We start from the raw sequence: 27,499 nt of genomic DNA, 5'->3' as shown, positions 1-27,499 counted from the left end.
TTCTGCACTAATCTTAATTCCTGTATGTTTCAGTTGAGGAAACTAAAAGTCAGAGAAGTTTTATGATTTTCATTAGGTTCTTTGGTTCTAAAGAGTCAACCAAGACAGGAGTTCTAGCTCTCGGTTCAGTGTTCTCAGTTTAGCACATCTGTAGCCATATTTCAGTTATAAGATTCTCTGTATTTATGTACAAGGGTGGGGAACCTTTTTTCTGCTGAGGGCCATTTGGGTATTTATAACAATATTCCGTGGCCATACAAAATTATCAACTTAAAAATTAGCCTGCTATATTTAGTCAAACATTTAATTGAGTTTATTGAATTTCGAATTTCAAGTCCCAGCTACGGTTGCCTTGGCAGGGCCAAACCAAATGATTTCTCGGGCCTTATACAGCTGGTGGGCTGGATGTTCCCAGCCCCTGATGTACGACATAAAGTTCCTCTTTGACTGAGGAACACTAAGCCTTGTAATTAAAAAAACAAAAAGAAAATGTATACGCAAAGAATAAATAGCAATTCAGTCATTTTGGTATGCTTGTTTTGAGCCGAAGAAGCTAAATATTATACCATGTATTTTAAACAGTGTTTATTTATATATTTGCAGTTAGAGTAAATATCTTACCTATATTTCATAACTTTATCTTTAAAGAGGAATACAGTAGGAAGAAAATGGAGTAAGATAAGAGTATATACCAGGTGGGACAAAAGTAGGTTTACAGTTGTTCCTATGGAAAATGATACAATAATTAATAAATAATCATACAAGAATAAACTCTGTTTCACATACTCACAACTATAACCTACTTTTGCCCCACCATGTATGTAGAGATAATAGGAAAGTAGGAAAAAGGGTTAAGAAGCAAGAAAATCCTCAGGAGAGAAAGATCTGATGTTACGGGAAAAGCACAAATAAAATTATTTAAGGCCTTGCTTGATTTTTAGGCATTAAAGTATATTATCCCTTTGTTAGTACCTTCTAGAATAGCTACTTCTCATCATTAAGGTTCTCCTCTCAGTGGGATATGCTGATGATGCAATGTCTTAGTCCTCTCATTAGTATCATTGGCTCTTAGCAGCCTAAGTGGAACCCTCTAAGGATTAGTATAGTTTTTGGAATTAATGGTCTCCTACCCTAATATTTTATAAAAGGTCTTTTATTTTCTCCTACAAAGTCAAGACCAATCCATCAAGCATCATATTAAGCCTGTGGTGAAAACATTACCTGACAGTGTAGGATCCATATATACTCTTCCATTCCCAGTGCAAAATTATTTTTCCTAATTATTTATTTCTTTGGCTCTTCAATTACCCACTAATCTAAAACATACAGAAGTGCCTAAATAGAAAATGACAGGATAAATGTTTTAAATTCTCAGATTGATTCTTAGCTCCTCTTACCTATACCTTGTACCTTTAATTTAAGATTTGTATCAGGTAATTATAATTTTAAAACAATATATAAAAAGACTTTAGAAATAATGGAAAGGGACTTCTAGTCATGCCATTAAGCTTCAGCCTAAACTCAAAACATCATATCATGTTTCTGAAGGAGCATCACCAAAATGGGAAGATACTTCTCCAAAAGTGTAAACTTTTCTTCATTATTACAGTGATCAATTCCTATTTAAATCTGCTGATACTCTTTGGTGGGTAGGGAGGTAGATGGGAAAAAGAAATGGGAATAGAAATCATTCTGCCCTTCTTATGACATTGTAGTGATTTTAAAAAAATATCCGAAAAATACTGTTTCTATGACTTAGAGGATTTCTCTTCAAAAATATTTTATCATTTTTGGGCTTTTATTCTCATTAGATTTGAAAATCCATTCCAAAATGAGAAACATTAATATCTTTTAAATACACTTTAGAAGGATTTATTTTAATTAAAATATGAAACAACTTTACTTTTCAAATATTTCTTTCAAAGAGAGAAATTTTTGTGTATTACTTTCCTACAAAATATTGAATTTACCTCTGCATGTTGAATGTGCCACAAACAAAATATTGTTTAAAATTTTTATTTCAACATAAAGCATTTCTACTGATAGTCTGTAGTAGTACTGAGAGCATTCAACAGCTGTGGAAATAGCTTTTTTTTTTTTTCAGTTAGCCACCAATTAGGTGCTAAGGATACAAAATAATGAGTTATATCTAATCTTAACGAAGACAGATTATATTATACTTTTGGAAGTGAGAAGAGTTGTCTTCAGTTTCTGTTATCTTTTTAAGCTTTAGAATATAGTTAACTTTTACAAGTTTGGTTTAAAAACACTTCTGAATTTAAAGTTAGTTTATCAGATTGTAGGAAGATGGAATGTTATCTAGTGTAAAAAGTAGTAGGCCTTGGGAAGTATACTGAATAATAAAACCAGGCTAGTCAATCTTAAGGAACTTAATTACGTTGCGATCTGCACTTTCTGCACAGCCAACACATTGTTTTCTGTTGAATATAAACCTTACAAAATTAAAATTAAAATTTGCTCTTTTGCATATTGAAGTTTATTTCACTTTAAATGTCCATTTAGGAGTACTCTGGGGAAAAGAAAGACTATTCTGCACTGCATTTTTACTTTGACTTTTTCCACCTTGGTGTTCCTTTAGGAGCTGATCCCCCTCATACTGTGTACAGCATGCCTGCATCCTGAACCCAAAGAGAGAGATCAGCTGCTCCACATACTTTTCAATTTGATCAAGAGGCCAGATGATGAGCAGAGGTGGGTATGACTACTTCTTTAGGGAATAAATAAAATGTGGACTTATTAATTTTTTTAATTTGGCATCAAAATTAGCTTTTTAATCTAAATGCCTTTTCCTCAATATCTATTTTAATAAACAGGAAACACTAGCCATGTTCACAATGCTCTGCAATATTTTCACTCTTGTTATTCCAGTTACTCATGTTGAGCTTGTACAGTTTTTGTTAGTTACCTTTGGACTTCTAATTCAAATGTATCTTCAACATTTGATTTCTAAGACTGCCTAAATATCCACCCAATGGCCTCTTAATAGTTATGCTTTACAAGAAATAAAATATTTACTATATGAATTTCTGCTTCACTGAGCTCTCTGTAAACCAATAGGTGTGTGGCTAAAGGGATACAGTGTTTGTTTTGTTTCATTTTGTTATTTTTGGTTAGTCATGAGTCAAGTGCCCACAACCAGGAATTCCCGAGTGGAGAAATAGGTTCTACCTGAGTGTGGTGAGGGGCAGAGACACATATCAAGGTCAACTTTCCAGAAGAAAAGGGAATGGGATTTTATCGAGGAACCATGGCAGATGTTTACGTCATGAGTGAAACCTTTAAATACAGGTGTAAATGTGAACAAAACATCCTGGTGGGTGGGGAGGTAGGCTAAGCACCAGTTGGATAAAAGTTGGCGGTTGAAGTGTTTTTCTACGTTATAATTTCCTATCTTAATTTAAAAAGGATTTTTGCTTATACTTTGTTTTTAATCCTCACCAGAGAATATGTTTATTGATTTTAGAGAAAGGAAAGGGGGAGAGAGAGAGAGACAGACAGACAGACATTGATATGTGAGAGAGAACATGCCTCTGGTTCACACCCCAGCTGGGGACTGAACCCAAAACCTAGGTATGTGCCCTGAGCAAATAGAACCCATGACCTTTCAGTGTACTGGATGACACTCCAACCAACTGAGCCATACCAGTGAGGGCTGCTTATACTTTTGCAAAACAATGAAATCATACTTTATGATTAAATAAGTTTATGCAATTTCAATACTTGTTTTTACCTTTTCTGAGAATGTTGGAGAATCATAAGAGTGAACTATAAAACAAATCAAGCTTAACATTTTAAATACAAGGACTCTCTCAATAAAATCATCATAAATAAAATGAAATAGTCATATAGGCTTTAAAACTCTGTAAGTATATATCTCTTTCCTGCTCTTTCCAAAATATGTATGAGCAAGTAGAGAAGCGTGTCCTTTGCAGGATCCAGTTAGGATTAATCTATCCAGCATTCCTCACATTCTAGTCAAAATGAAGTAAGGGAAATTAAATCACTGTATCATTTTCATTCACTGCAAACTGAAAATTTTCTAAGGACAATTTGATGGTGCTGTATAGGAAAATTAATATTTTCTCCTTGAAAAATGTTCTTCCCTATCTTGGTAACTTAATAATTAAATATCATTTATTACATTGTCATTTTTAGATTTGCAAGGGCGAAGCTTCTAGACCTGTAGCCCATTTTCATACTCTACATGTAAAGCTAATAGCTGCCCCCTCGTGGCCAAAAGTACCTTGGTTGCGATACATCAGGAATTAAGCACTTGTGTCCACAGTTAAATCTTTCACCTTACAGAAACACAATTATTTATTAAAATAGACTAATTAATTGATATATAATCAGTTGTCACTTTTCCTTACTTAACAAATCTCAGGTTTCTTTGATCAGATCCTAAAAAAAACCTTAATTTTATGCTTAATAATGGTGCTTTGGTCCTGTTCTTTGCTAACAACTATAATTGACACCACAACCTTAGCTTTGTCAAAAACTAGGCAAACAATCTCTGTCCTATGATTTCCACAAGTAGGAACAGCATTTATTTTTGCCATCATAGGAGACTGTTTCTAATGCTGTTAATAATCTGTAAGCCATCTGACCTTTTCTATTTTCAGCTGTATTTCAAAGCTGTAATAATTTTTAGAATTTTGAATCTTAACTGTGCTAAGAAGTTTGTTTTGATGGGCCTTACATTACTTCAACAAGTTTGTCCATCTCTAGTATAGTGATGGTCACTCAGGATTTAAAATCTTATACAGTGTATACTTCTTACAAGTCTTCGAAATGCTTAAATTTTACCAAAGTTTATTTATTATAAATATCAAACATTTATGGAACCTATGTATAAGCCTCCTCATTATTTTAAGACACTAATGGGGGGGGAAAACAATTATCAGGTATTAGGAAATTTTCACTGGGGAGCAGGCAGCTGAAGTTTCTGTGTGTAAAGCTTGGGAATTTCTTATTCCACTTTTCTTTCATTCACTTAATTCGCCCTCCTAAAATAGAAGGAAATAAAAAGCAAAAGAAAAGTTGAGAAATAGGCACAGAGACGATGATATAAACAGAAAGGGGAATCAGGTTGCAAGGCTGTGGTGAGAAGGAACTGCAGTATGCAGTGAAGACGCACTAGCTCAACAATTCTCTCACTGCTGTCCAGGTGTTCTCTGTCGTTTCTCCTCAACCTGAGAGTTATTGCTAGTTTGGCTAAACTAAATAGAAATTTAGTGTCATTCTGGAGTTTGAGTTAAACTGACGTATTTTGAGAAACAGCAGTGAGCAATTCTTTGGCTTAATGTGCTGATTTTATAGTTAATATGAATTAAACATTCTATTTTGGCTTTCTTTGAAGTTGGATACTTTAAACAGCTGTTGAAATCATAATTTTTTCTGCCATCAGGTTTTACGGTTTTGGAGTCTTAGACAATCAAAAGTGAAAAAACTCACAATTCTTTATTTAAAGTCATTTTAAATGGAACTTTATTCTGAAGCGAAAAATCTTATTTAAAATGTTATACTCTTTTTAAGTTCAAGTGAAGTTATTGTAGTCATTATTTACATATTGTTCTGTAAAAAAAAATTACCCCAAAAGAAAATAGTTTACAATAAACTCATTTTAGAATATAACTTGTGCGGGTCAGCTAATCTGGGTCCTCTGCTTCAGAGTCTCTTATAAGGCTGTAATTAAGGTGTTGGCTGGAGCTGTGGTCATCTCAAGTCCAAACTGGGGAAGGATTTGCTTCTGAGCTCACTCACATGATTGGTCGTTGGCAGGATTTGGTTTCTCATGGGCTTTTGGGCCTCAGTTCCTCACTGGCCTTTGGTTAGAGGCTGCCTTCAGTTCTTTGCCACATAGGCCTCCAAATGGCAGCGTACTTCATCAAAGCATGCCAGCTAAGGAGGCAGTAGAGAGAGTCCCACAAGGTGGACGTCACAGACTTTTGTAACCTAATCTCAGAAGTGATATCCATCACTTTGGCCTTCTCTAAAAGCAAATCCTTAGGTACAGTTTACACTCAGGGAGATGGAATTACACAAGGGCGTGGATGTCGGGAGATGAACACCATCGGGGGCCTTGTCAGAAGCTACCTACCAGTTGTCTTGGGTGCAATATCAAAAATTCTGATTTGTATCATTTTCAGGCAAATGATACTGACGGGTTGTGTGGCATTTGCACGTCATGTTGGACCAACGCGTGTAGAAGCTGAACTTTTACCACAGTGCTGGGAACAGGTAAATCACTATTGGGGTTTTCTCTAGCTATTATATTCTAGTTTATCACAAATGTTCATATTGTCCTCTTAAATGCCATTGGGAAATTTGTGGGATATGAATTAGGCTGCTGTTTGTATAGCCCAGCACCGTTATTTAATAGTGCTTAAGAATGCTCTGGGATGTTCTGGAGTATTCATTCTCCCAACAAATACTTAAGACACTAGTTCCAGTGCCGGGTACTGTTGTAGTCCCTAGGGATACAGTGGGGAATGAAACACAGAGACATCTTAGCAGGGAGATGAGACTAAACAAATCAATGGCACAGTGTGGTTTTTTATAATGTTATAAGCTATAAAGAAAATAAAGCAGGATAAGGGCCAGGGAGGGATGGGGAATGCTATTTTAGAAAGGGTGGTCAGAGAAGGAATCTCTGAGGAAGTGATGTTTAGGCAAGGATCTGAATGAAGTGAGATACTGCAAATACAAAAGCCCTGAGATGAGAGTGTACCTGATGACTTCAAGGAAGAGCAAGAGGTATGTGTGTGTGTTTGTCAGTGGGTGGGTAGGTAACAGAAATAATATCTTGTATATATTGTATACTTCTATATATTAAAATATAGAGACAATATAAAGTGTAAACCTTTGATGTAGGAGATTTTTGTATTTATAATTCAACTAACTGTGAACAATACTTTTGGTTTTATTTTTAATTTTAATATTCCAGTTCTCTGTAGAATCTAGAATCTTGACTTTCTAGACTTGAAGTTTAGGTAATTAAACAGCTTATTTTTCCATCTTAAAAAGATGTATTTCTTATGAAGATAAATTTCACGGTCATCTTTTATAATAGTATGTTCACTTGTTCTTAAAAAAATGTTAGTCTCTGGAATATCATTAAAGTATATAGCCTTTTAGAATTCTGTTCCAAATTCTTTGAGTATTTTTTTCTTTAAAATTTAGTGGAGTCATATCTGGATTCGGTATGTAAAGTGAACATTATGTATAGTCATCATTATCTCTAACAATTTTTATGTCATCTATAGATTATGGTACGTATTAACTTAGGGTGAGACTTTAGTCACGGAAAGTCAAATTAACTTGGAAACAACACACACAGCTCTGTACAAATATGCAAATGTACACTTAATGTTTTAAATAATTTTTTCCATTTTCTTTTTAAACTTTATTGACGTACAATTCATATACCATATAATTCACCAATTTAAAGTATACAATTCGGGTTTTTAGTATATTTACAGAGTTGCACAACTATCACCACAATCAGTCTTAGAACAATTTTATCACCCCAAATATAATCCCCAACCCCTCAAACTTGGCTCTCATAGTTGAAGATTGTTTTTGGCTATTCTGGGTCCCTTGAATTTTCATGTGAATTTTAGGATCACCTTGTCAATATCTGCAAAGAAGCCAGCTAGAATTTTCATAAGGATTGCATTAAATTTGGAGATCAATTTGGAGAGTATTGCCATCCTAACAATAGTAAGCCTTCCAATCCATGAATTTAGTATGTCTTCCCATTTACTTAGGTCTTTTAAATTTTTTTCCACAATGCTTTGTAGTTTTCAGAATATAATTTATGTACTTTTTGTTGCATTTATTCCTAAGTATTTTCTCTTTCATATTACTATAAATAGAATTTTTAAAATTTTATTTTTTTTGTTTGTTGCTAATATATAGAAATATATTTGATTTTTGTATGTACATTTAATTTTGAGACTCTCTAAGCTAGACTAAAGAAAAGCAAAATGAAAGTTTATGTAGAGCATACTTGGACATCCAAGCCATTCTACTTGGAGATTACTGTTTCTGAATTTAATTCAAAGATGTGAATTATAAATATCTCTACCATCACCTCTCCTGTAACCTAATAAACATGGATATTGGGGATCTATTTAGCCGCATACCTCCAGTTTGTTGCCCAATAGATTGCTATATAATTGCTTTTCTTAATTTTAGGCATCTAATACATTAATGAATTATGTCACCTTTTCATATGGGAATCTGAGAACAGATATACTTCTTTTCCTGTCAAAGAAAAATTTATATTCTATGAAGAAGACATATGGGAACAAAACCCAGTATGTGTCTTTTATTGTTTTGTTATTTTTTGTTGCAGTTCAGTGCAGTCATCACAATAGCAGAACCCCTTCACGTGCACATGCAAACATAAATGGATTGAAGTCTGCTTGCTTTAAAAACAAAACCTGATCACTAGTCAGGGGTCTCTGGTTAAATCATTGGTTAGCTTACTTCCTAATCCCTTAGGTAAAAAAGAGGGCCGATGAGTCGTTCCTGGCGTACGTTATCAACCATATGTATAATATTCAGAAGCTGGGTTTCCAAATGTGGAGAGAAGCTAATGCTTCCAGGAAGGAGAAAGCTGTCCCCACCTCAAGGAAGGCCTAGCCTCCGGCGAGCCACAGTGGACACCTCGCTAGGCTTTCGCCTTCCCTTACCCTTTTCTCTGTAGCAGGCAGCCCCGTGGCCTCGCTTCCTGGGCTCTCCCAGGCCCTCATTCCTGACCCAGGCGCACACAGGGCTTCCCAGAGGTGGAAGAGAAAGCAGCTTTATTGCGTTCTTATTAGGACGTGTGAAGAATAGTGTTCTCTGGGAGGGGAGAGTATATTGTTCATGCTCCTTTTATGTTTCACTCTAGATTAATCACAAATACCCAGAAAGACGACTGCTTGTGGCGGAATCCTGTGGAGCCTTGGCACCTTACCTTCCTGTAAGCATTGTCATTTTTCTTAAAAACTTTTTTCCCTTTTAATAATAGAGAAACCTTTTTTCAGGTGTCTTATACAGTTTAACCCATATTCTCCTCAGGCATGATGTCCTAATAAAAGAAAAAAATGAGTCAAAAAGAAAAGGGTTACATTGATACCATGTGGCATTGCAGACAGATAGACACATTAACCATTGATTTTGCGTGAGTGTAAATATATTCAATTGTATCAGCAGTTCTCAAAGTGTGGCCTGAGGACCCTGAGGGGTCCCTTGACATTCTTTCAAAGTGATCCATCGAGTTAAAATTGTTTTCATAAGAATATCAAAACATTTTTTGTCTTGTTCTCTATGTTAACACTGTTAACACTGTTTACACTGTTGGTGCAAAAGTTGTAACGGGAAATAAAGCCAGTGCAGTTAACACTAAGTAAGGCAGTGACAACCACATATACTGATAATGATTGTATTCCTCACCACCATGCACTTGCAGAAAAAGCCAATTTCACTTAAAAAAAAATTTGATGAATCAGTTAAATTATTAAATTCTACTAAATCTTTACTCTTGTGTATGCCTGTTTTTCGTATTCTTTGGGATAAAATGGAAAATCCTGATAATGAACCTTTTTGCCACATACCAAAGTTTATGAAAAGCACTCCAAGTAGGTTGAGTTGTGAGCTGAACTAGCTGTGTTTTTTCATGGGATACTGATTTTACTTGACAGACCACTGATTGACAAGCAAGCTCTGGTTATTTAGCCTTTGGTATTTGGCAGGCAGTTTCATTAAAATGAATGAAATGAACCTGTCGCTTCAAGGAAAACAAGTAGACAGCATTTATTGCCAGTGATAAAATTGGAACTTTTAAGTGAGAACAAGAATTTTGGAAAACTTCCATCTGCCACCATGAGCTTGACAGTTTCTAAGTATGTAAACACTTTTCTGAGATCAGTGGTGATACTCACAAATGTGATTTTTTTTTTTAGATTATAATAAATGTTTCAGTATTGAAGAACATCTACATAACTCTGTTGTCCAGTGTTTCTCAAATGACCAATGGACAATACTCAAAATCAGGCATGGGTAAAAATTAGAGGCAAAGTTCAAGATAGACCAATGGAATTTAATGTGTCAGAATTTAAAGAGCTTATTAGCAATGAACTATATCATGGTTTCAGACTCCACATTGCAAGTAACATTTAAGGAACTACCACAAGTCCAATTTGAGTGCAGAATCAAAGTAAAAGATCTGTTCTTGTCAGAAAGGCTATTAAAATACTCCTCCCTTTTTCAATTATATGTCTTTGTAAGGCCATATTTTTAAAAATACTTCAATCAAAACAACATATCACAACCATTGACTGCAGAACAGATAAGAAACTCTATATATCTTCTTTTAAGTCAGATATAAAAGAGATTTTGTAACAAAATGTAAAGCAACACCATTATTCTCAATTTTTTTGTCTTATAAAGTTATTTTCATTAAAATATTATTCATATCAACCTAATGAGTTTGTTATTTTTAAATAAATTGATACATTTTAAAATTTCTTAGTTTTAATTTCTAATCTGATAAATATCAATAGATATTACCCACTCAAATCTGTTTGATGTGCTCATTGATTTTTAAATGACTCAGAGAATCTTGCCACCACAGAGAATGAGAACCACTGCTGTGCCCTTTTAGGTATCTTCCCGTAGGTCTAGGGCTTAGAAGGAGTGAAAGGATGAGGCAACATCACAGTTATTTTACTTTTATTTAAACAACTATAGTTTAAAGCAGAGCTTAACAAACTGCAGCCAGGACACCAAACCTAGTCCACAGCCTGTTTTCATAAATAGTTTTCCTGGAACACAGCCATGCCCACTTGTTCATGGATTGTCTGCTTTCACTACGACAGCAGGGTTAAGTTGTTGCAGTAGGGACCTTGTGCTACCCAAAGCAAAGAGTATATACATCTGGTCCTTTACAGAAAGTTTGCTGACCCCTGCCTTAAAGGGCCATTTTTGTAAAATTCTTTTAAAAGAGTACAAAAATGGAATTACACAACAATGATGAGCTGTTTATGTTACTTCTGTTAACCTCAAATTCTTTAGTGAAGAGGGAGAAACCACTGGTCAAACAATTGTTTTTCCCTAATCTTATTCTTTTTATTGAGGTGACCTTCACATTAACGTTAAAATAACCACTTAAAGTGTCCCATTCAGTGACGTTTAGTACATTAACATGTTGTGCAGCCGTCACTTCTAGTTTCAAAACATTCTTCATTACCATACAAGGGGACCCTAGACCCATTCCCCCTTCCACCTTTGCCCTTGCAAGCCACTAATCTCCTTTCTGTCTCTAGGGATTTTTCTATTCTAGACATTTTGTATAAATGAGATCATATAGTATGTTCTCTTTTTGACTGCCTTCTTTCACTCAGCATAATGTTTTCAAGGTTCATCCGTGCAGTAGCATGTATGTCAGTGTTCCATTACTTTTGAAGACTGAATAACATTTCATTATAAGGATATAGCACATTTGCTTATCTATTCATCAGATGATGGACATTTATTTATTTATTTAGTTTTTATCTTTATTGTTGAAAGTATTACAGGTGTCCCCTCCTTTTCCCCCTTTTCCCCCACCACCCGATTCCTACCCTGCCCCAGGCCTTTACCACCCTATTGTCATGAGCAATGCATATAAGCATCTAAGTTCTTTGGTTAATCTCTTCCCACCTCCACACCCCCCCCCTCCTTCCCTCTGAGATTCGTCAGTCTGTTCCATGTTTCTATGCCCCTGGTCTTATTTTATTCATGTTTATTTTGTTCATTAGATTCTACATATAAGAGGTCATGTGATACTTGTCTTTCTCTAACTGGCTTGTTTTGCTTAGCAATAGTCATCTCCAGGTGCCTCCATGCTGTCTCAATGGTAATAGATCCTTCTTTTTTACAGCTGCATAGTATTCCATTACACAGTGGAAAACAGTTGTTTTTTAAATGGTAAAATTTATTATGATTTTTTTCATTCAGAAAAATATAAAGAAAAAGAATAGTCCATAGTCTCACTCCCAGTAACAATATTTTTTTCAATTTGTTAAATGTAAGTTTTTGTACAGTACAGAAAAGAATAAAATGAAAATCAAAGACTCCCCCCTCTGGTTTCTAGTAATTTTCTCCAAAGATATCTACCTAGTGTTAATACTTTCTAATTATTACTTACAGAAAATAAAAATGTATGCTTATTCCAGTTTGCATTTTTATACTATTTAAAATTTCCTTACCCCAGATTAATTACATGATATACTGTATTCTACACCCTCAACAGTAAACTCTCTTTGTAGGTTCTTGTTTGTGTATCTGTGCATTTTAAAAATTTCTCATACTGTTAATACCTCTGTACCTTGCTTCTTTGAGCATTTGCATTTTTTATTCTGACAGTGTTAAATTGCCTTAACCAAGATAGCATAGATTTATACTCCTATCAACAGTACCTTGGAGTTCTTATTTTCCCAAGTCTTTGCCAGGAACTGGGCATGATGAAAATTTTTTCATGTTTTTCTGTCTTATAGGAAAAAACTGGTATATTATTGAGATAAATCATGTAGATAGATAGATATATGAGTGAGTTTGAGCATCCTATTATTTATTGTTTCAAGATAAAGATTAGCATCACATGCTCACAAAGGATAAGTAAGCTATTCCACACTGCTCCTAGTACTAGAATGCTAAGCAGTATTGATAATAAATGTAATGTTTCCTCCATGGATTTCCGCTTACCTCGTCTTCTCGCTGTAATTGGTAATGTGAAATCTCATTGTGGTCAGAAATACTCCTGACTTGTCCTGTGGGTTCCCTGTGGCATCCTGAAACTAACTGCCACAGTTGACCTCAGCCCAGATCAATGTGAAGCACACGCAGCTGAAGTTTATGTACCTCTGTCCTGTTGCCCATGCTGATACCAAATAAGAAACTAATTTTTAAACCAATATTTAGACTAATGTTTAAAGTATCTTAAAATTAAGATACTTTAAGGCGGGGGGGGGGGGTGGGGGGAGAAGAGGCAATTTTTAGCCTAAAGGATAAACAAGGCTGTACCTGAAGGCATATTCACCAACCTAAATGTGACTAAAATTTGCTAAAATTACATATATTTTTGTTTCTAAAAAGTCAAAAACTAGGTCATTTAAAAATGTCAGACCTTGCTCTGCATACCAGATCACACTGTAAATTTATGAAAATGGTTGGTCACATCTTCTATTTTTATTTTTATTTGATTCTAACCATTATATGTAAAAAGGACCCAAACAAGTTTAGGTTTAAATAATTGTTACAAATTAATCAAATTACAATAATGGTACAAAGAAGGGAAGAAAGGGCAAGATTTTGTATAATGATAACTCTATTCTAGCCTCAGCCATTAATTAGGCTAAGTTATTAACATTCTTTAACTGTGGAAAAAATTGTATGAAATGAAAACACAACAGTGGTTGACATTGTTAAATAGTAGCATCTGAAAATAGCAATGCAGTTCTTGTTAAAGTACTTTTCAAGTTCGCTCTCATATTTTACCATCCCGTTTGAATTTTTTTCTCAGTTTTTCAAAAAATAGGAACACTAGGATTTTATGATATTTCCACACTTCTACCCCAGGCAAATGCTTTGATTGCCAGAGTGATTTTTGTCACCCCTCCTGTTACAACTCTCAATGTTTTACTCCAAGTTGAACAGGTAGAGATAGAAGACTCATTGTCCATTTATAGCAGAGTGTTGACTTTGGTGATTTGCCAAAAGTGCCTGCTATACTATGCGCTGTAAGAGCTGATTAATCCCAAATTCAGGATAGCTGTTATTACCTTTAGAGAGGGAGGCTAGAAGGAGGTGGGGGAGGGTGGCGGAGAGTGATACTTTAGCTCTACTCGAAATGTTCTATATCTTTGAAAAATGAAGGCTTGAAGCAAGCATAGGAAAATGTTAATGTATATTTCATCTGCATTTTGAATATGTAGATATCTCTCATTTTCTTTATTTTTCTGCTGCTGGTGTAAATAAATAGCAAAAACTTGTTTTTATTTTCAGAAAGAAATTCGTAGCTCCTTGGTTCTTTCAATGTTGCAACAGATGTTAATGGAAGATAAGGCAGATTTGGTAAGAGAAGCTGTGATCAAAAGCCTCGGTATCATTATGGGATATATTGATGATCCAGACAAATATCAACAGGTGTGTTTTTCAGATTGAACCCCATTTACTTCATTTTAAAATTCCAGATAGCATTCCAAATCTGATTCATATATCCTATAATCTATAGTAGGGGTGGCAGTTATCTCAACTTTAACCAGTCGGTTGGCTGCCTGGTTTCAGTTCTGCATTTCAGAAGAAAGAATGCTATGATTCGTTTATACAGGAAACTGGCAACAAGCATGCATGTTTACCACTGCTCTCCTTTGTTTCCTCATCAGCTTATACATGACATTTTCTTTAAAGGAAATGGGAAGGGTAGGGTTATAGGTGGCTTTCTTTCTTAAAATGTTTTCTAAATGTATTGCAGTGTGTATTTGCAGTGTGTATTTATTACCTTTTATTGAGTTTTTTTAAAGCTTATTCTTTTTAAAATATCTACATTTTGCCTGTTCTTTTGGTTTTGTTGTTGTTTTGGCAGGGTTTTGAATTGTTGCTGTCAGCCTTGGGTGATCCCTCAGAAAGAGTAGTTAATGCAACACATCAAGTATTTTTACCAGCTTATGCTGCCTGGACTACAGAACTTGGAAATTTACAGTCTCATCTTATACCTACATTGCTGAGCAAGATTGAAAAACTTCTCAGGGTAAATGTTTCCTTTGTTTGTATAGTTTAAAGAAATGTAAAAGGTGTGTTCTAAAGCATCTTAACAGAATATTGGGGAGAAAAGACAGAAAGTACGAATTAATTGAACATTCTAATAAATTACCAGTTAAAGATTCTGATGGACTGGAGCCAGGAGAGATTTGAGGAAATTCTGCTTTGCTGAAGCTGGAGGAGAAAGGGCATGATCTGAGTTTGCTAATACGTCATTCAGAAAGCTAGCTCTTCCCAGCCTTTTCTGAAGAATTAAATATTATAGTATCAACTCCAGTCCCCAAATGCAGAGGTAACTAAAATATGAGTCTCTGAAGCTTTCTTCTTCACATGATGGCAAAGTGCTTTAACTGTGTTTATTTCACTGCAATTGTTTATTTCCTCACCTTTTAAAATGAACTTTTCATTCTTCCCAAGTAGAAGAATTGAAAAACTGAAGAATCAAAACTGTTTGATCTAAGTTTTGTACTAAAAGTTTATTTTGGAGTCTAGAAGAAAAACTAACATTTCTTTAATGCCTATTATATGCCATTAAGGTAGATACTTTCTATATACAGTATATTAGTTCACTCCTATAACCCTTTGAATTGTATTTTTGATTTTGTGTGGAAGCTAGGTAACTTGGGTCCCACGGCTGTCAAATGACGGAACCAGAATATGATATCAGTCTCTGAACTCTTGCCCTTTTTATCCCCCAATTTTAAAGGCTCTTACATAAATCATTGTAACTGCTCTGTAGGTAGGTGTGTGTGTGTGTGTGTGTGTACATATATAATTAAAAAATTAAACTGTTTTTTCTATAAATTTCTGAATGAGTATTAAAGCAAAACTATAAATAGACAACTAGAGTGAAAGATGCCTTTTTATGAAACCTAGGGAACTTTTTAAATTACTTTTTTAAAAAATGTTTGCATTTTTTCTAAGGGTTATCCATACCTGGATTTTCTTTTTCCAGTTCATAACATGGCTAATTCCACATTGCTACTAAACATATCTGCACTATTCAGCATAGACAGTAGTTCTTTCTTGAAGAAATTAATTTAGAACTTGGTAATAAATAACTCATGTATCTGACAGAGTTGTTATTTTATAATATAGTAATGACATCTCAAGTGGATTTGAACAGCAGTAAATGCTTTCATCTCTAATGATTCTATTTTTACTGTAATATTTGGTTAAATGTTATATACTGAACCTCCTTACTCTTTTTTTCTTTCTGTTATCTCTTTTGTTTCCTTTTGAAATTTCTTCTACATTTTATCTATGCATTCAATTGTTTTAAAGTGCTTTCAATGCCATCAAATACAGATGTCACCAGATCTATACAGGAAGTAGGAGAGGGAAGGTAGCAAGCACTGCTGCTGGTTTAGCGATTGAGCATTGAAAATTATTCCAGTGGCGCACTTTAATTTCTTTATCCTGACTTTAAAAATTTCAAAAAATAAGACCCTCTTAAAAGAGAAACAAAAACTAAAAGAAGTTCCATACAAGTGGAGATGATTGATGTTTACCCTAAAGTTTTCCTTGTAAAAGATTCTATTCTATTACCTTAATGCTTCATACTTTCACATACTCAGAGAAATTAAGATTCGTGGAAATCTTCATTAGGTGTTATGCTAGGAGTCTAACATACAGGTCCTTAAAGGTTTTATTATTTGCCACGGAAAGGAAGAGCATCATAAATACATAATTTCCAAAGACTAAAATGAGCTTCCCACCTCCTTATGTTTCAGGAAGGAGAACATGGGCTGGATGAACATAAGCTCCACATGTATCTTTCTGCCTTGCAGTCCTTGATCCCATCCCTCTTTGCATTTGTGCTGCAGAATGCCCCTTTCTCCAGCAAAGCCAAGCTTCATGGTGAAGTGCCACAGATAGAAGGTACTGAACTGAAATCGTGGAAGGAAGATGCTGAGCATTAGCAGCTTTGCTTCCCAAAGAATTGTTTCTGATTAAAATTTAAAAATCACTTCGTATGACAGCATAATTACAAAAATGTATTGTATGTATGTGTGGAATTTTGTGGTTGTAGACCTAAGATAAACTATATGCCTTCATCTTTTATGGATAAACTTCATGGTATTATTTTATAATTTTATACTTTCTTTCCATTCTTAATCTCTAGTCTTTTTATAACCATTTTTTTCCAGTGGCTGAAATAAGTTTTTTCTTTCATTAATAAGTTTTTTCTTTCATTAATAGAGCTGAATCAATACAGAGATCCACTTAATACTTACTAGTCCCAATTTATGAGGCCTTTCATTTCCACTTTCTTTAGCTTTTTTCTTCCCCAGCTGTTCCATCATTTTTAGGGAAGGATACATGTGTTACTCTTTCCTGCTATGTCCTTGAAAAGAGTGTAAGCATATGTGGCAGAATTCTCTTTTTCCCCCCAAAGAAGGAATATGACTTATTTTCAGAAATATGTGAAATTGAAAGCAAAAGTCAGTATTTTCTTATCTGTATCCAGCTAACCAGTAAGTGACCTTTGATCCATGGCACTTGGTGGCCCCACTGCGCACCCAGCCCCCAGAATAAATGCTTATAGACAAGCTATTATTTTGTATGAGATCCCTTTGCACCTTTTTCAGATTTGTTGAAATTATCCATGATTCTTACTGCCTCTGATAGACTAAAGAATTAAAACATCGAGAACATCAGCAGACATTGTTTTTAGAATTGAACTTTTCATATAAAAAAAAAAAAAGCTCTGGGTTCCCTATAATCTTAGTTAGGAATAGGCAGCAGAGTGTACAAGGATACACAAAACACATCGTAAAAATGGTGTCATCTGTTTGAATGTGAGCTTTACTTGGAAAGTTGAGAATGGATAGAGTAGATTATAAGTCTTCATAAAGTTCTCGCAGCTGGCCTTTCCAGGTTCTGCCCTCTCACTCAGTAAGTCAGTTCATTTGCTGAGGGGCTTTCCTGTCTTTCTAATTTCCTCTTTATCTTTCTCCCTATAGTAAATCTTGACATATCTATTTTACTTTTCACCATTCCATTATTTTCCAATAATTTGGCACTATTTTTGAAGGAATAACATTAATTCCATCATAGTATAGCAGATTGTAACCAGTAGTTTGAAATTATGTCAGATATGCTTTGACATGATATAGAAATATGAAGTACAAATATTCTTCACCGTCCAAATCTAATAGATTCCTGGGTTGAGGTCATAAGAATTAAAGCAGAAACCTCAGATAGTGAGGGATACCATGTTACCCAAGTTATTTATTTGTTTGTTTGTGTATTACGAAAGCAAATGGGAGAGTTCAGCTAGCAAGGGATAACCTTTATCTGTACTTAATGTATTGTTTAAATCCTTGAATAGCATAGGCAGACAATAACATCTTAATAATGCCTTTGAGCATCTAAAAATTAAGTGTATTTCATGTTTTCTTAATGTTAATAATTATCATTAACTGTTGATAGGTTTTGACAAATGCTGCATAGTTATTTGTGTCTTTGTAGGGTGTTAGCCTCTTTGCAGAAGTTATTGGGCCATTAGAAATTTCTGACCAACAGTTAATGAGCTGTTGGCATGAATTAGTTAGTAACCAACCTTCCAAGAAGTGTTTCCTTAATAACTGGGGGTCTAATTATGATCTATAGGATCTTAAGTTTGAACTTTTATATTAGTATATATTCATGTTTTATTTACATAATTTTAAAAGTATCTACATGAGACTCTAGTTACAATATTTATAGTTCAGTATGCCTTATCTTACTGGTTACTGGTTTTAGTACTTTATATTAATATAACTTTATCAAATATGAAATTTTTGTTAAGTAAAGCATTTACTATTAGAGATTAAATACTTAAGAAATCTCTTCAGCTCAAGCTTTAATGTATTTTATATCATTATCTCTGGTATTAAAAAATTTTCCCCCTATTATTAACCTATTAACTTATTACTCCCCAAAGGAAAGATTTTAATGTATTTACTATTTCATTGACATAAACAATCTTGTGGAATTAGAAGTATTTCTATTTTTTTAAACCAAATTTAAATACATAATTAGCTAAGGTCTTATCTCTGGCCAATTTTAATTTAACCTAAATGAAATTTTATTCTTCATTAGCAAACTAATTCATTACAGTATTTGTTTATAACTATTTAGTCTCATAAAATCTTTTTAATTTTTGAGACTTTTAACTGTGACAAAAGTTTATTTCAGTTTTGTCTAAAAATGAATTGATTTGTTTATCTCAGTATTATATTTAAAGTTTATAATAAGCTAAATAAGGATTAGGAGGCAGAACTTTATTTTCCTCTTGACAAAATAGCTAACATGGAAAACTGCCGTTTTGCATATAACATATTTTGCCTTTCTTATTTATAGTGACAAGGTTCCCCAGGCCTATGTCACCCCTTCAAGATGTGTCTACTATTATTGGAAGTCGTGAGCAATTGGCAGTGCTACTGCAGCTTTATGATTACCAGCTGGAACACGAGGGTACAACAGGCTGGGAGAGTTTACTGTGGGTTGTCAATCAATTGTAAGTTTCCACCTCCATGATCATTTGGCTCACCTCAGTCAGTGGAATGGAAGATAGCTCACTATACTTAGCCCAGCCCTGGGGGAGAAAATATAACAAAATAGGAAAAACAGGAAAACCTAACTTGGCATCATCTCTGGTAAACTTGTTTAAGAGAGGCAGTTTACACCACTGGGTGCATAGTGATTTATCTGTGAAGATGGTGCTGCTGTGTTATGTCAAAAGAATCTTTCTGCTGCCTGCTTGATTAATGATGATAGATTTTAAACTATATCCAGACTTCTCATTTTTGAGGCTAAAATGAATGCCATCGTAGCCAAGCTCTAGTGTGATGCATCAAAATTCATTAATTTGAGACTCATTAACTCTGTACTCATAATTCTGCCATTAAAGTTCCATATATTTTATGGCAAGCAGTAAAAATTTATTTTAAAAAGTTTTTAGAGTAGAACATAAACTTCAGACCTTTTCATAGGGTCTCAGACAACTCCTTTGCTTTCCAATTTTACTGTCTATGAAAAGCAAAATCAGAGAGGTTGTTAGATTTGCATTGTTTCAGAAATTGGCAAGGAAACAGTAATTTATATGTGTCCCCTTCCTATTTTTCTTTCCTTTCATATTCAGGTTGCCACAACTTATAGAAATAGTTGGCAAAATTAATGTTACTTCATCTGCCTGTGTCCATGAATTCTCCAGATTTTTCTGGCGCCTTTGTCGGACATTTGGCAAAATTTTTACAAACACTAAGGTAAAATCTTGTATTCCATGTTTTCTTATATGCAAGATCCATAAAAATGTAATGTGTTAATTAATGCTATAGCAGTAAATAAGAGCATGAGCCCTTTCTTTAATTATCTTTTAATATCTTAGAAAACTGATAGTAAAAGAAAATTCTAGCCAGTAATATTCTTATCTTTATATATGATTTTTCAGAAGATGATATAGCCTAAACTTAGTTTGTATCCAGATTTGGATATAAGGTCTACTCACTGTTTCAGCATAGAAAGTATCAGCTAGGGGACATCAACTGCACTCCTTTGAATGTGCTTCTGGTACTTTATTGTCTACCACAGATTCAGGAAGTAGTTTTTTGCTCAGTACAAACGTCAGGAGACTGTGGAACCAAAGCAGCTTATACAGAAGGCTTGCTTCGAGGATACCAGCTCTTAGAATAGCATGGAAACATGAGATAAATGCTGCTTTTTCAGTCATTAGCAAAAGTATCATTTGTCACATTTTCATATCCAGGTTATTTTGTAGTTTTAGGTATTAAAACTTCAATGTCCTTAGATCCCAATTTCTTCTTTAATCTGTCTTCATGGCATATTGTTAAGCAAGTTGTTTAGAGACCTAATAAAAACATAAAAATATGTAGTTGTTATAATCAGATGTTAATCAAGACATTTAAAAGGTAAGAATTTTGTGCAATTCTTTCCTGTTAAATCTGTAGTTTTTGAAACATCTAAAGTAAAAACAGTTTGGTATAGTGGACTGGACAAAATTCAGAAAATGGGCTATGGCCCTGTTATGTTTGTGACCTCTAATAATTTATCTGGGCTTAATCTTTTCATGTGGGAAATGAAGAAATTGCTTCAGTATCTTTTTGTTCTCTAAGTATGATTCTGTAGATTAGTCTTTAAACAGTGGTCTTTGCCTCAGTTTAACCTGAATATGTAAATTAATACACTTGACCTCCCAAATAAGAGGGGAAGACCAGACCTTGATGTTACCATCAAAGAAACAGATCATTTTACATTTTTCACTAACATCTAATTATTAAACAAATATAATTTGATTTTACTGTTATCAATAGTGACAAAAATTGGCATCTCCAAAAGAAGTAACTACCTCTTTTTTTTTTTTTTTTTTTTAACACAGAAGCAAGTAGGAGTCCACTTTAGCACTTACCAGTAAGAAGTTGACTTCAGTGGCCTGAAAACTGAAGTCTCTGATGTTAATCATAAAATATTGAAACAAACATTATTAGCCCTAACTTAAAATATTTAAGTGAAATTCATTAGTTGATGCTTATATTTAAATTTTAAGGAATTTAAAATAAAAGACTAATCTGAACAGATGGATATCACATGATGAATATGTTACCTGTTGCATACCCTGAATGAATGCAATTTTCTTTTCATTCCTTTTAAATACAACAAATTTTTTGTCAATAATTCTGATCATATAATATCTACGTAAATAGCCTTTCTATCATCAGGTTCAGTTTTAGGAGGTAATAATTTCAAGCATTTAAAATCATCTTGGAAATTAATTTAGTGAAGAAAACCAAAGGTTCTTCAGAAAATACTGACCTGAATTGATTTTTCAAATATTTTGTCTCTTTTCTTTTTAAAAAATATATCTTTATTGATTTCAGAGAGAGGAAAGGAGAGGGAGAGAGAGAGCTAGAAACATCAGTGATGAGAGAGTCATTGATGGGCTGCAGCCCGCAACCCGGGCATGTGCCCTGACCAGGAATTGAACCCTGATCGCCTGGATCCTAGGTCGATGCTTAACCGCTGAACCACACCCGGCCGGGCAATATTTTGTCTCTTAAAAAGTATTATTTTTAGTAACTCGACTCTTCTTTTACCCTAAGCCTCTCAAAAATTATTACATTTCTGAACACTTGAATCAATGGTCTATAAAGCAAAATAAATAAATACATAGTAATAGTAAACATTTTATTTATTTACTCATTGATTGGTCCATGAACCTGACACTTTTTTGGATCTTTTCTTTGGGTTGCTTAGGTAAAACCTCAGTTCCAGGAGATTCTAAGACTATCTGAAGAAAACATTGGTAAGTTTATTACTACTTTTAAAAACAATTGAATTTCTTTATTCAGGAAAAATACTATATTTATTATATGCAAATTGTATAAATGAACTAGCAAGTACAATTGAAAAGGCAAATTTATACTGTGGAGTTCTTGCTTTTACAACTGTGTCACATTTAATATCCTCCTCATGAGATGCTAGTGAGATTAATCTGACATTTTAAAGAAACTGTGGGCTTAAATGGGCAGGTCCAGCCCCTCTGTTGAGAGTTTTTACTCATCTGTCTTAAGAAGTCTCATTATGCTACTGTTGGCCTAAGAATTTGTTTGTGTGTGGATCTTACACACAAACTATGTATTTTTCTAGTTTTTAGAAATAAATTGTGGAAAATGTATAGATTAGCAATTTTCAACATTTTTTTTTAATATATCTTTATTGATTTCAGAGAGAGGAAGGGAGAGGGAGAGAGAGAGATAGAAACATCAATGATGAGAGTCTTTCATCAGCTGCCTGCTGCACGGATCAAGCCTGCAACCTGGGCATGTGCTCTGACTGGGAATCGAACCATGGTTTGCTGGATCCTAGGTCAATGCTCAACCACTTAGCCACACCCGGCCGGGCAATTTTCAACTTTTTTTAAAAAATATGTTTTTATTGATTTTAGAGAGGAAGGGAGAAGAAGAGAGAGAGAAACATCAATGAGAGAAAAAACACGATTGGCTGCCTCCTGCACGCCCCTACTGGGGTTTGAGCCTGCAACCTAGACTTATGCCCTACATGGGATGACACTCTACTAACTGGGCAATACCAGTCAGGGCTTCAACCTTTTCATCTTATGGCACACATAAACTAATTACTAAAATTCTGTGGCACGATAAAAACTATATTTTTTGCCAATCAGACAAAAAAAAAAAAAATAGGTATACCAGACAGCCATTGTTGTGTTAGCTGTTGTCATTTTTTTTTTATATTAGGAAAACACCTTTTCAACTCAGTTTCTTTCTGAAGAGAATTTAAGCCATATAAAAATTGGGGAAAAAGTAATAAAAGTATTTTTAGTACATAAAGGCAAATATAAAGCATTTAAAACAGTGCCTAAAGGTCAGTAAGCAAGAGCTGTTGGTGCTATAAGTAGTAACTGTCATATCATCTCTGGAATCTTTCTTTTGAAATCACCTGCAGGTGTTACATAAAAAAAATCTCACTTTCCAGTAGCCACAGGGCATTCGTCTGTGGTTGGATGCTTCTCCCTCTCCTCCTGCTTTACTTAGCCTGACTCCTCTCTCCTACGTGAATGTAGCCAGGCTTCTGTCTGGCTGAGAACCGCTGGAGAAGATGCAGGAGGGACTCTGGAACTAGGCAGTATCTCATATCCTGAAGCAGATTAAATAATATATATCTAGATGCCTCCTTTAAGCTGAGTGCTTTTACGTTTCATTGAACACTACAAATTGAAAGCATCCAAATGTATGAAGACCTGCTTATGTGGGCACTTGGGAAGCTCTTAAAGAAAACTCTGGAAATGAGTATAGCATCTCATTTTGGTTATTAAACTTTTTTCTCATCTATCAAAAATGTTCATGCTAATGGCTCTATAAAAAGTATTAACTTATATTTTTACAACAACCATTAAGTATGTTTTAATTAAAATTATTTTTCAAAGTAATATTTATTTGTAAGCCTTGTAAGCAGTTGTAATTTTAAATATAATTTGCATTGTGACTTTTTGCTGTACATTTAAAATATACTTGAATTTTAAAAATTATTTTAATAATTTTAGATTCCTCAGCAGGAAATGGGGTCCTCACTAAAGCCACTGTCCCCATTTATGCAACAGGAGTTCTTACATGTTATATTCAGGTAAGGGAAAAATCCTTTTCTGGAAAATGTAGAAGTACTTCCTATTTAGAAAGGTACCTAACATTATGTCTTTTTAATGTGTGTATAAGTGAAAATGTTACCCATAAAAGAAAACAAAGTTTATTTATTCATTTTATTCAATTAATTATTTATAGTGGAGATTGTATTTGAATAATAAGTCTCAGTAAAATCTCCAATGAATGAACAAATTTACAGATGGTATAGTTCTTGATACTTGGCTAGAAGCGTTAGATTGCACTTATTTAGCAGTTTCCTTGTGTTTCATGAGAATTTTTCATAAACAACAAAGAAAGCACATGTGTTAGGTGAAGTGAACACCAAAATGCTGTAGAATACTATACTTGCATCATTTTTAGAAAAGTGCTTTTTAAATCATTCTTTATTTTTCTTAACTATTACTGCATAATAAGTTATCCCAAAACATAATAGCTTATTCTAACCCATTTATTTGATCGTGGGCTTTGCTCAGCTAGGTGTCTCTTCTGCTGTCCTGCTGGCGGTCACTCATGCTACTGCATTCAACTGGTTGGTTGTCAGGGGTCAGTTAGGATGGCTGATCAGCCTCCATGTAATCTTAGGGCCTCTTTCTCTTCACGGGGCCCCTGGGACAGCAGGGCCAGACTTATTGCATGGGTGACTCAGGACTCCCAAAAAGGCAAAAGCAGAATCTGCTAAATTAAGGCTTACACCTAGAATTAGCACATCACTACTACTATATTCTGTTGGTTGAAGCAAGTACAGTCCCAACCCAGATTTAAGAGGAGAGAACTAAACAAGGACGTGAATCAGGAGGTGTGGTTCCTTGGTGGTCACCAATATAACAGACGACTTACCATTGGTTTAAGTTAATAACAGGATGCGTACTAAGGCATATCAGTCATTTTTAAGTGTGAGGCCAGTTCCACCAGTACAGTGAAAATATTGACTCAGGATAAAAGCATTTTTGGAAGTTAGAGTGTGAGAATCAAAAAGGAAAGTCTTTTTCCTGAATTTTCTCTCATTTTTGTATGACATTTATTTTGCCCTTTGAATTCAAAATACAGCAATTCATATTTATTACACTCTTCTGACAAAGCGAGTTTGAACCATCTTACAATATTAAAATATAGTTCTGCAGTATCACACAATACCTTGCAGTAGAAGCCCCAACCCTGTTAAAGTAGCAAGTATTCTTTTCAACTTTTCTATGCTAGTTCTTAGACCACCTCCTAACATGGTCTCTCTTGTTCTTAAATTCATGGAGATTAAGTCTGAGCACGTGCCAGGCACAATAGTATGCATTCTCCTCTCTCTTTAATTTTGGAAACTGTTCCAGCACAGTAATAAGTGTGATCTCAATATTTTTCTCTCTCTTGTTTAACCCTTGCAAGTTTGTATGTTGATTTTGACGACAAATAGTATTTTAAAGCATAATCAAGTACCAAATACAAGGTTTGCGTCATAGTAGGCCCTCAGTAGGTTTATTGAATAAATGAATAAGGGTATGTCTTCTGAGTCACTATATGAAGTCCAAATATCTAAAAAAGATAACTTTTTAGTTTGGTAAAAAATGTGAATTGAGGTAGCTATCATAGATTGCCAGTGTTACTTGTTTTAGGAAGCACATACCAGCAGTTAATATTTTTCTTACTAAACAAAATTTTCTGTTAGAGTAAATCTCTACTCTGTTTGCTTTGGTAAACAAAAACTACTTTTGAATCAAATTACATAAGCAGTATTTCTTTTCTTTAGATTTCAAAAATGAAAAATAGGATTGTAGTAAATTTCAAATTTAAAAAATCCGTGCTCATTTAGAATTGTAGTTTATAGCTTTTATTTCACACGTAAGTTTTTTCAGATTTTCAGTTTAACAAATTTTTGTATCCTCTTTGCTTGACATAGTAGGCAACTAAAAATGGGTGACTACTGTTTTGATGTTCTGATGCTGATTTGTCAGTGTCTGAGCTTCTCACTGAGTAGACTGTCATGATCTAAAACTATTATACCCATCCTTTATTCATGCTCATTACTTTTGTCAATTCTTTCACTCATTCTAAATGTGTCTGGCTATGTAGGAAAAATACAGTAGGTGGTAATCCAATTTTTCTCATGGAAACGATTTATTGTTGACCTAAGGACAAAAAACTTGTATCCCTAATGACAAAAAATTGACTCTAATTTATTATATATTTTCTGATAGAAAATGTCAGATTCCCTTCCTTTCAGATTCAGGTTAGTTTAACATATGATGTTTTTATTTTTTAACTTTCCTAATTTAGCAGACTTGCTTTTTAAAAACATATTTCTTTAATACAGTGATATATAAGAAAAAAGAAAAATATTTTCTGGTTATTAAAATAATGATTCATTAAAGAAAGAGTAAAAAATAGAGATTATTTTTTAATCAAGGTATAGCTGTTTCTTGTAAGAACACAGTTGTCTATATTTCAGCAAGTATGCAGTTTCTCACCATAAGATGTTGCAACTATAATAATTTCTTGCAAATCAATTTCTGCTGTTAGGGGGGTAACTGTTTAGTAGTTTGTATTTAAGTATTTAGAGCTAAAATTAATGGGAACTAAAATTGGTAAAATAAATTTTAATGAGAGAATATACCTTTTTACGTTCTAAACTCAGACTAATAAAACTTTCTGCAATGATGGAAATAGTCTATATCTGAGCTGTCCAATAAGGTAGCTGCTAGCCAGCCACAGGTAGCCATCAAGCATTTGAATTGTAGCTAGTGCAACTAAGAAACTGAATCTTTTATTTTACTTAATTTTTAATTTAAATATAAATAATCACATGTGGTACATGGCTACTATATTGGACAGCACAGGTCTAAATCTAGGAATTAAGGTGGTCTTTGTCCTCATATCATTGTGATTGTAGATATACTTAATAAATACCTTTAATTAAAATGCTTCCCAAGTAGGATATTTTCCCCTTCTTTGGTAAATTTTCTAATGATGGGTAGGAAATTATGGTTTTAATTGTACTTGATTGCTTGGGAATTCATCCTCAGTCTTTCCCTCTGCAGGAAGAAGACCGAAAGCTGTTAGTTGGGTTCCTGGAAGATGTAATGACCCTGCTTTCATTATCTCATGCACCTCTTGATAGCCTGAAGGCTTCTTTTGTGGAACTGGGGTAAAAATAATAGCTTGTAGTTTTTTAAAAGCCATGTAAAGTTTTTATATTGGATTTATAGAGTACATATTTTTAGTCTAAAAAGATTGACATACACACCATATCTTTTGGTTTAGAGACTTTTGGGGTTTTGTTTTGCTTATTTATATGTTCTTATAATATTTTGTAATCAATACATTATAATAAAGGACACAGACTTATATTTTCTTTAAAGTCTTCAGAGAAGTAAAGTCAAATAAAGATTTAAAGAAAAATTAGTTTTCCCAGAACTGAGAAAGGAACCCCAAGTGAAAGCCAAGTCATGAGGCTCCTGTTTCTGTTCCGTTTGGTTGCCTAGCCCCACTCATAGTCACATCATCTGTTGCTAAAGCAGTGTTCATCCAGTCTTCGCTGAGAG

At 34.1% G+C, this 27,499-nt stretch overlaps 1 protein-coding gene across 3 annotated transcripts in view; it reads left to right on the top strand.

Annotated features, from left to right (window-relative positions):
* Positions 1-27,499, top strand: part of RELCH (RAB11 binding and LisH domain, coiled-coil and HEAT repeat containing) — a 90,105-nt gene that overhangs the window by 42,678 nt on the left and 19,928 nt on the right. For all 3 annotated transcript variants that reach the window (XR_013999625.1, XM_081148753.1, XM_081148752.1), the window contains exons 11-21: positions 2,600-2,712; positions 6,171-6,261; positions 8,921-8,992; positions 14,056-14,196; positions 14,636-14,800; positions 16,545-16,692; positions 19,159-19,315; positions 19,940-20,063; positions 22,069-22,117; positions 23,876-23,955; positions 26,996-27,102. Coding sequence is in view for 2 of the 3 variants with exons in the window: in XM_081148753.1 (XP_081004879.1) it covers positions 2,600-2,712; positions 6,171-6,261; positions 8,921-8,992; positions 14,056-14,196; positions 14,636-14,800; positions 16,545-16,692; positions 19,159-19,315; positions 19,940-20,063; positions 22,069-22,117; positions 23,876-23,955; positions 26,996-27,102 (1,247 nt within the window). In the remaining variant the exon portion in view is untranslated. The remainder of the gene's footprint in view (positions 1-2,599; positions 2,713-6,170; positions 6,262-8,920; positions 8,993-14,055; positions 14,197-14,635; positions 14,801-16,544; positions 16,693-19,158; positions 19,316-19,939; positions 20,064-22,068; positions 22,118-23,875; positions 23,956-26,995; positions 27,103-27,499) is intronic.

Source organism: Miniopterus schreibersii (assembly GCF_964146895.1).
Source record: "Miniopterus schreibersii genome assembly, chromosome: 10".
Taxonomy (NCBI): Eukaryota; Metazoa; Chordata; class Mammalia; order Chiroptera; family Miniopteridae; genus Miniopterus; species Miniopterus schreibersii.
This window is presented reverse-complemented; position numbering and strand designations above follow the sequence as displayed.